Source organism: Nomascus leucogenys, chromosome 8 (assembly GCF_006542625.1).
Source record: "Nomascus leucogenys isolate Asia chromosome 8, Asia_NLE_v1, whole genome shotgun sequence".
NCBI lineage: Eukaryota > Metazoa > Chordata > Mammalia > Primates > Hylobatidae > Nomascus > Nomascus leucogenys.
In genome coordinates, this window is record NC_044388.1 from 2,027,433 (window position 1) to 2,037,888 (window position 10,456).

Sequence of the window (10,456 nt, forward strand, 5' to 3'; positions counted from 1 at the left end):
AGGTCAGGAGATCGAGACCACAGTGAAACCCCGTCTCTACTAAAAATACAAAAAATTAGCCAGGCGTGGTGGCGGACGCCTGTAGTCCCAGCTACTCGGAGAGGCTGAGGCAGGAGAATGGCGTGAACCCGGGAGGCGGAGCTTGCAGTGAGCCGAGATCGCGCCACTGCACTCCAGCCTGGGTGAAAGAGCGAGACTCCATCTCAAAAAAAAAAAAAAAAAAAATTCCACAGAGAACAGAATTGGAGATGACAAGGGAGAAAGCTAGACAGCAGGCAAAGCACAGTCACAGCTGTAGCCATAGTGCAGACAATACCTTGAGTTAGATGTCATCAGAAAGCAGACCAGACTGGGAACACAGTGCCCACACCTGGGTCTCTGAGCTTAGGTGTGTCTTACAGTTCTCTCCAGAAAGTTCTTTCCTCACTTTTGTCATTGGTCTCATCCCACCCAGGTATCTAAGGATGATCGCAGTGATGTGGAGAGCAGCTCAGAGGAAGATGATGTGACCACCTGCACAAAAAGTCCCTGTGACAGTAGCTCCAGCAATGGTGCCAATCGGGTGAATGGTCACATGGGAGGCAGCTACTGGGCTGAAGAGTAAGGTGGTTGCTATGGGGACTTCAGCACACATGGACCTGTAGGGCCACTGGCAACATACTCCTCTTGGCCCTTCCCATAGCTACTCTTCTGTGACTGGGAGACTGCAAGGCACTGAGGAGTATCAAAGAAGCAAATATTTTCACTTTGAAAGAAAACTGCCGTTTTGTATTTAATAGCCTCCAGGTTCTTTCAGTAATGTTATTTGCTCTGTGTGTTTTTGTGTGTTTGTTGATGTGCATTTGTGCATATGCGTGAGTTTCATTGCCAGGGTTGGGGCACAATTCTGGACTGGGGCCATGAGGCCTTCCCTGGTCCCCACTGAACCCACCTTAGTTCCACATTTGGCTGCATCTTGAATTATGCCGACTCCAGACTGTCTCCTCCTTTTTTGCCCTTGGTCTTGAGGCTCTAAACCCCTGAACCATCTAAATGGAGCAGCCAAGTTCAGTCCCAGATTTCTGCACTGTTCCTCTTTCACAGCTGGAATATGTCACATGATGAAGTTGTACAGAAACAGAACCATGGATGGATGGCCAGGATTGCCATGGTCCCTAGCTAGATCCCCTTCCTAACATCTGATAGCAACAGGGACAGCTGCCAATACCCTGCTCTTTACTCAATGGTACCCAGGGAGGGAGCATGGGAAGAGGGTAAGCTGAGGGCTGGAGGAGGGCAACAGCCACTGGGTGAGCTGTTCACCGTCTTATACTATTGTTTGTGATTAAAAGTGCTTCAACCCACCTCTACTGTCTCAACCTCTTTAGTGACTCTATCCGCAGTTTCCTGAATCCATAAGCTAATTAAGAGCTTTTCTAGGTCTGATTCAGAAGGCCCTGGACACCAAATTTTTCCTTTCTGTGCATGGTGGGAGAGAGTCAGCCCAGGGTACTTACATTTTAGAGCTTTATGTTTTTTAAGAAAAAGTAAATAGGTTCAGGGGGTCACAAGAATAATACTGGGCAGATACAACCATGTATATAGTGAAACCAACAAAAGCTTTGGTTGAAAAGCCAAGACGCCATTAGGTAAATACCTTATTTCCTATTTTAGTCAATACAGAGATTGTCAATTAACTGGTTTTTTTTGTTTGTTTTTTGGTAGAGATGAAGTCTCCCTATGTTGCCCAGGTTGGTCTCAAGCACCTGGCCTTAAGCCAAAGTGGGGATTACAGGCATGAGCTAACCGCGTCCAGCCCAGTTAACATTTTAAGGTTGTGATAAATGAGTCTGAGGTGTTTTTTGTTGTCCATGGAGAAGCAGTCTTCCTAATCCAGGCTTTTCTCTGTGGTCTTGGCAAAATTACCAAATGTAGTATTCACCTCCCAGAATAATTTTCCATTTGGTGAATGTTCAGATTATCAAAATATTTCCAAGTGCTCTTAGGTACATTATGACATATGGAGAGTGTCAGGGAGATGAATGAAAATGGAAATAGGTTATTGTTCTAAGAATCAGATACTCACTTGATGTTCATTGACATTATAGGGATATTGACCCTACTAAACTTACTTACCTTACTAACAGCCTTGATTTTTAGAAAGACTTACTGTGGGGCACAGGAAAATTTCAGTTCTAAGTAGTCATTTGGTCAGAGCTAATCAGGAAGACTAAAAATTAGGTCATACTTGGCCGGGCATGGTGGCTCACATGTGTAATCCCAGCACTTCGGGAGGCCGAGGTGGGTGGTAAATCACCAGGTCAGGAGATCGAGATCATCCTGGCTAACATGGTGAAACCTCGTCTCTACTAAAAATACAAAAAATCAGCCAGGCATGGTGGCACGTACCTGTAGTCCCAGCTACTTGGGAGGCTGAGGCAGAAGAATCACTTGAACCCGGGAGGCAGAGGTTGCAGTGAGCCAAAATCGCGCCATTGCACTCCAGCCTGGGTGACGGCGAGACTCCATCTAAAAAAAAAAAAAATTAGGTCATACTGTTAGTTCCTCAACTTGCTATACTGAATAGACGAATTGTTGTGAAATATGAATGAAAATGCTTTTGAAAGTCAGATGAGAAATGTATTTTGCCTTCTGAAATTTGAACAATTGCCTTGTTCAAACTGGATTGGTTGGTGTAGCTAATCTGACAAAAGATGCAACTGGATAAAACAATAATAAAAATAATAGCTAACACATGACTCATTACATGCTAGGCACTGTATTAAACACATATGACAATAGGAGGCAAAAAGAGGTTAACTTGCTAAGGTCAAGCAGCTAGTAAGGAGTCAAACCCTTACTATTCCTATCTTACTTACTATCCCTCTCTATTCCTAACCACCATACTGTCTATAGCATAATCTAATTAACCACTCTGCAGTCTCTACCAGCACTTCCCAACATTTCATGAGGAAGACTAGATGTTGCAGAAGCATTCAGCCAAAGGCACAGACTGATTATATTAGTTTGCATTGGATAAATGAATTAAGATGAGGGCCAACTATCGGAACAGAATCTTGTTCTGAGAAGGAACTGTGTGCATATGGTTGGGGTGGGGTTGACAGGTAGGGTTCTAGAGAGTTTGAATACAGAGCTAGAAGATAACCGTTCCTGGTGCTGCAAGACTGTCATAAAACTAGTTTTGTAGATGGTCTGGAGGGCCCCAAATTAGTGGAGTAGGTTAGACATAGACTAAGATCATCTATACCAGAGAACCAGGAGTATTTTTAAGAGAAATAGGCGTTACCTCTCCTCTACTGGCTATAAAAGGGTTTTATTATTATTATTCTTTTATTAGAGATAGGGTCTCACTGTCACCCAGGCTGGAATGCACTGACTTGATCATAGCTCACTGCAGCCTCGATCTCCTGGGCTCAAACGACCCTTCCGCCTCCCAAGTAGCTTTATTATTAATAGAAAAATGACTTATGTTTGTATAGTGCTTTACTGCTTAGAAAGTGATTTTTTTTTTTTTTTTTTTTTTTTTTGAGACAGAGTCTTGCTCTGTCACCAGGCTGGAGTACAATGGCACGATCTCGGTTCATGTTCAAGTGATTCTCCTGCCTCAGCCTCCTGACTAGCTGGGACCACAGGTGCATGCCACCATACCCGGCTAATTTTTATGTTTTTAGTAGAGATGGGGTTTCCCCATGTTGGTCAGGCTGGTCTTGAACTCCTAACCTCAAGTGATCCACCTGCGCTGACCTCCCAAAATTTTGGGATTATAGGTGTGAGCCACTGCGCCTGGCAAAAGTGATTTCACATACAATAACTAAGGTTTAAAACACTTCTGTTAGAAGAAAAAAAAAAGAAAGAAAGAAAGAAAAAACACTGGCTGAGCCAAGTATGTTAAAAAAAAAAAAAAAAATGCTTCTGTAGAAGTAGGATTATCCCCGTTCCATAAATGAGTGCTGTGATTATTAATATGTAACAAACCACCCTAAAACATAGTGGTTTAACAGAATATTATTATTATTATTATTTTTTTTTGAGACGGAGTCTCGCTCTGTCGCCCAGGCTGGAGGGCAGTGGCGCGATCTCGGCTCACTGCAAGCTCCACCTCCCGGGTTCACGCCATTCTCCTGCCTCAGCCTCTCCGAGTAGCTGGGACTACAGGCGCCCGCCACTACGCCCGGCTAATTTTTTTGTATTTTTAGTAGAGACAGGGTTTCACCGTGGTCTCGATCTCCTGAGCTCATGATCCGCCCGCCTCGGCCTCCCAAAGTGCTGGGATTACAAGCGTGAGCCACCGCGCCCGGCCTTAACAGAATATTATTATTGCCCATGATGTGGTTGTTTGGTTGAGCTCAGCTGGAGGTATCTCATATGGTTGCAGTCAGATTGCAGCTGGGAATGGAGTTATTTATTTGAATGAAGACGCAGCTGCAGTGGACGTCCAAGATGATTTACTTACCTAGTTTTGCCTGGCTATCAGTCGATGCTGGATTTTCCCTAGGAGCTCAGGCAGGGCTGTCAACTGAAGTGCCTGTACATGCCTCTCCATTATCTTGGGCTTTTTACAGGTGGCTAGGTTCCAAGAGGCAGGAAGCAGAAGCTGCTAGGACACTTCAGAGTGTTGTCCAGCCAGGGCATGGTGGCTCGCGCCTGTAATCCCAACACTTGAGGAGGCCAAGGCAGAAGGAATGCTTGAGGCCAAGAGTTTGGGACCAGCCTGGGCACAAGGTGAGACCCCATCTCTACAAAAAATTAAAAAATTAGCCAAGTGTTGTGGTGCACACCTGTAGTCCCAGCTACTCTGGAGAATCAGGTGGGAGGATGACTTGAGCTCAGGAGTTTGAAGTTACAGTGAGCAATGACTGCACCACTGCACTGCAGCCTGGGCGACAGAATGAGACCCTGTCTCAAAAAAACTGTTGTTTAGTAGTGGCACCCATCACTTCCACTGTATGCTACTGATCAAAGTAATCACAGGGACTGCCCAGATGCAAGGCAGGGTGGTAAGATAGACTCTACCTCTTTAAATAAAATTTTTTTGAGACGGAGTCTCACTCCGTCGCCCAGGCTGGAGTGCAATGGTGCAATCTCAGCTCACTGCAACCTCCGCCTCCCGTGTTCAAGGGATTCTCCTGCCTCAGCCTCCTGAGTATCTGGGACTACAGGTGCCCACCACCACACCTGGCTAATTTTTTTTTGTATATTTAGTAGAGATGGGGTTTCACCATGTTGGCCAGGCTGGTCTCAAACTCCTGACCTCAGGCAATCCACCCACCTCAGCCTCCCAAAGTGCTGGGATTACAGGCGTGAGCCACCGCGCCCGGCGATAGACTCTACCTCTTGATGAAGAAGTGGCAAGGTCACTGAAGACCAGTGGAATGGGAGACATTGTTGCAGCCGTCTATGAAAGATTCAGTATGCCACAATGAGGAAACCTGGTCTCAGAAGTTGTTTAAAAAGGCCAGGTGTGGTGGCTTACCACTTGTAATCCCAGCACTTTGGGAGGCTGAGGCAGGAGGACTGCTTGAGGCCAGGAGTTCAAGACTAGCCTGAGCAACAAAGGGAGACCCCCCCCCATCTCTACAAATAATTTTTTTAATTAGCCACAAGTGGTGGGTGCCATGCACCTATGGTCCAGCTACTCAGGAGGCTGAAGTGGGAGGATCTTTTGAGCCTGGAGGTCAAGACTGCAGTGAGCCATGATTACGCCACTGTACTCCAGCCTGTATGACAGAGTGGACACGCTGTTTTGTTTGTCTCTAACAAAACAAAAACAAAAAACCAGATTGTCCACCCTAATCCTAAAAATAATTACATAAGTTTAGTTGGTGGGTGATAAATGAAGTTCTTCAGACTTTAAATCCAGTATTCATGGCCAGGCACAGTGGCTCACACCTGTAATCTCAGCACTTTGGGAGGCAGAGGCAGGCAGATCACCTGGGGTCTAGAGTTCGAGACCAGCCTGGCCAACATGGCAAAACCCCATCTCTACTAAAAATACAAAAATTAGCCAGGTGCGGTGGTTGCCACCTGTAATCCCAGCTACTAGGGTGGCTGAGGCAGGAGAATTGCTTGAACCCGGGAGGTGGAGGTTGCAGTGAGCCAAGATCACACCACTGAACTCCAGCCTGAGTGACACAGTGAGACCCTGTCTCAAAAAAAAAAAAAAAAAAAAAAGCCGGGCATGGTGGCTCATACCTGTAATCCCAGCACTTTGGGAGGCTGAGGCGGGTGGATCATGAGGTCAGGAGTTCGAGACCAGCCTAACCAATACGATGAAACCCCGCCTCTACTAAAAATACAAAAATTAGCCGGGTGTGGTGGTGCGTGCCTGTAATCCCAGCTACTCAGGAGGCTGAGGCAGGAGAATTGCTTGGAGCTGGGAGTTGGAGGTTGCAGTGAGCTGATATCATGCCATTGCACTCCAGCCTGGGCAACAGAGCAAGAGCGAGACTCCATTTCAAAAAAAAAAAATCCAGTATTCATGCAGGAAAATATTTTCAGTTCAGTAACATAGTCATTAAGTACCTACTTTATGATAGGCACTATGGCAGGAGCTATAGACACAAAGATGAGCAAGATCTGGTTTCTATCCTCAAAGTGCTCACGCTCCACTAAGGGGGAAATAAAATACAATGTGATAAGAACTATTCTAAATTATTCTTGGCAAGGTGGAGGAAAACTTGAAAGTAAAGCTGGGCCATTAGAGTTAGGTGGAGTTTTGCCAGGCAAAAAAGCAATGGAAGGGAAGGGTATTATGTTTAGAACAGACATGAGAGTATATGAAAGGTATCAGTTCTAGCTTAATGCAGACTTAAATAAACTGAGACAAACATCTAGAAATGATAGATGAAGTATTTTCTACGCTGTTTTTTAAAAATGCATAGCAGAGCTTCCAAGAAAGACTAAAGACAAAGGAACTGAAAACTAGAGCAGACAGGAAAAGAGCCAATGCAGTTACTGAGGGGATAAAGGAAACGTACCTTAAGGACTTGTTTTAATACTGACAACTAAAGACAAGACTGGCTCCAGGCAGGAAACTGAAACCCCCAGTTAAAGCTGGGACCCTGAAAGAGCAACAGCCTTAGTGAAAGAGGGGAAACCCTGAAAAAACCCCACCCAGGTGGTGAAAGGAAGTAAGGAAGTCTGAATGCCTAGGCTTGTGAGATCAGGAGATTGTTGAAAATTCTGAATCCTGGGCCTGCACCTTATGTCAATTTTAGAACCTTTCTCATGTGAATAATGAGTGCACTTCCTGTACGGTCTGGAAAACCACCACCCCCACCAAATCCCCAGCCAAGAAGGTGCTAAAAAGTGGTCTCGAATCCACTGTCCACAGGTTTGCTCTGGAGAGACATGCGATGCAGGCAACATGGAACTCTACAGCCACCCTCACCCTATAAAAACTCCAAAAGATTATTTCAGTCAAACCTGCGACCCATGTAACTAATAAAATACTATTATCCAGAATATATAAGGTACTGCCTACAAATTGTTAAGAAGACAACTCAATAGAAAGAAAAGTGGGGCCGGGCACAGTGGTTCATGCCTGTAATCCCAGCACTTTGGGAGGCTGAGGTGGGTGGATCACCTCAGGTCAGGAGTTCGAGACTAGCCTGACCAACATGGTGAAACCCTGTCTCTACTAAAAATACAAAAATTAGCCTGGCACAGTGGCATGTGCCTGTAGTCCCAGCTACTTGGGAGGCTGAAAGAGAATTGCTTAAACCCGGGAGGTGGAGGTTGCAGTGAGCCGAGATCGCACCACTGCACCCCAGCATGGGCGAACACAGCAAGACTCCATCTCGAAAAAAAAAAGTGGGGGTGAGGGGAGGATATAAATAGGAAAATCCCAGCGGGTAAACATACTAATGGCCAATAAATCAATAAAAAAGTCCTCAACCTTATCAGATATCAATGATATGTAAATTAAAATTAATAGAACCACTCAACACCAACAGAACAGGGAAATGCTGGTGAGAGTGAAATTCACAAAACCACTTCAGAAAAGCAACTTAACAACTGGTAAAGCTAAATACCAGTAATATTTCCTCCTTTGGAGAAACTAACACATAGGCCCAAGTAAACATACAAAATACTCACTGCATTGCTATTCATTTATAAGAGGGGAAAAGTGGGAACAACCCAATAACCCTTCACTAGGGTAATGGAACGAATTGATATGCTCATTCAGTGGCATATTATACAGCAATTACAAGGAATAAACTATTTTCCTGTCAATATGGATGCATTAGTCTGTTCTCCAGAGAAACAGAACCGATAAGATATATAGATGAGAGAAAGAGCTTTACTATATGGAAGTGGCTTCTATGGTTCTGGAGGCTGAGATGTCCCAAGATCTGCAGGTGATAAGCTGAGGACCCAGGAGAGCCAATGGTATCGTTCCAGGCCAATTCCAAAGGCTTGAAAACCAAGAGAGCTGATGGTATGAGTTCCAGTCTGAGTCACGTCACAAGGCAGAAGACTGATTTTCCACCTCAAAGACAGAGATTCTCTCTTAATCAGCCTTCCTGTTCTGTACAGGCCTTCAATGGATTGAATGAGGCCCAGAAATATCCTGATAGATATACCCAGAGTAAGACCAAATATGTGGGTACCCTATGACCCAGTCAGGTTGACATATAAAATTAACCATCATAGCCAGGTGTGGTGGCTCATGCCTGTAATCCCAGTATTTTAAGAGGCCAAGGTGGGAGCATTGCTTGAGGCAAAGAGTTTGAGACCAGCCTGGGCAACAGTGAGACCCCATCTCTACAAAAATAATGAAAGTAGCCAGGTGTGGTGGTATGTGCCTGTAGCCCAGCTACTCAGGAGGGTGAGGTGGCAGGATCACTTGAGCCCACGAGGTTGAGGCTGCAGTGAGCTATGATCATGCCACTGCCCTCCAGCCTGGGCAACGGAGGAGACCCTATCTCAAAAAAAAAAAAAAAGAGGTCTTGCATATCATGATAGGGAATGTGTTATGGACTGCATGTTTGTGTCCTCCTCAAAATTCCAGTGTCAAAACCCTAACCCCCAGTGGGACAGCATTAGGTGGGCTCTTTAGGGGGTCATTAGGTTCTGAGGGTAGACCTCTCGTGATGGGATTAGTGCCCTTATAAGACAAACAAGGAGAGCTCGCTTCCTCTTTCTGCCATGTGAGGACACGGCAAGATGACCATCTGCAAATCAGGAGGTGTGTCCTCATGATGCACTGGATCTGCTGGCATCTTGATCCTGGACTTCCCAGCCTCTAGAACTATGAGAAATAAATTGCTATTACCATCTATGGTAATTTGCTTTAGCCACCCAAACCAAGACACTGCATTGACCTTGACCCAGTAGCCAGTGGTTCTCATCTATACAGCCCAATACCTTTCGAGTTTTTTGGTTTTTTGTTTAAGACAATAGTCTCATTATGATGCCCAGGCCTGATTCACACCCCTGGGTGGGATCAAGTGATCATCCCATCTCAGACTCTCAAGTAGCTGGGATTACAAGCATGTGCCATGGTACCCAGCCTTTGGGCTACTTTCTATATTTAGAACACACCCCCTACCTTTTTTTTTTTTTTTTTTTTTTAAATTGAGACAGGGTCTTGGCCAGGCGCTGTGGCTCACGTCTATAATCCCAGCACTTTGGGAAGCCAAGGCGGGTGAATCACTTGAGGCCAGGAGTTCGAGTTAACCAGCCTGGCCAACATGGTGAAACCCCATCTCTAATAAAAATACAAAAATTAGCCAGGTGGGGTGGTGCACACACAGAGTCCCAGCTACTCGGGAGGCTGAGGCAGGAGAACCGCTTGAACCCAGGAGGCAGAAGGTTGCAGTGAGCCGAGATTGCGCCACTGCACTGCAGCCTAGGTAACAGAGGAAGACCGTCTCAAAAAAAGAAAAAAAAGACAGGGTCTCACTCTGTTGCCAGGCTGGAGTGCAGTCGTGCAATCATGGCTCACAATAACCTCTAACTCCTGGGCTCAGGCAATCCTCCCACCTCAGCCTCCCAAAGTGTTGGGATTACAGGCGTAAGCCACTGTGCCTGGCCTTAAAACACTCTACTATCCTGTGCAGACTGATATATGTCCTTTTGTATCAGAGACTCAAACACCAGAAGCTGGCTCAGCCATTAATTGCATGATTTTCTGAAATGGTGAACAAACTACTGTACCGTCTTGCCTCCATTTAGTTGCCTGCAGAACTGTACAAAAAATACTTTGTTTTTATGTAAAAGGGAGTTAGGTTATATGCTCAGCTAATTATGATATAAACTTTTTTCACCTACCAAATATCTAGGACATCTGATAGTTGTACAAGACTACCCCAGGGGCCAGGTACAGTGGCTCACGCCTGTAATCCCATCACTTTGGGAGGCCAAAGCACGAGGACCACCTGAAGTCAGGAGTTCAAGACCAGCCTAGACAACATGGTGAAACCCTGTCTCTACTAAAATTACAAAAATTAGC

The 10,456-nt window shown here is 45.4% G+C and overlaps 1 protein-coding gene across 2 annotated transcripts in view; it reads left to right on the forward strand.

Moving 5' to 3' along the window:
* Positions 1–1,343, forward strand: part of CERS5 (ceramide synthase 5) — a 38,970-nt gene extending 37,627 nt beyond the window's left edge. For both annotated transcript variants that reach the window (XM_030816590.1, XM_030816588.1), the window contains one exon: positions 455–1,343. In XM_030816590.1, coding sequence (XP_030672450.1) covers positions 455–462 — 8 coding nt within the window. In that variant the 3' untranslated portion in view covers positions 463–1,343. The remainder of the gene's footprint in view (positions 1–454) is intronic.
* The last annotated feature ends 9,113 nt before the right edge of the window (positions 1,344–10,456 follow it).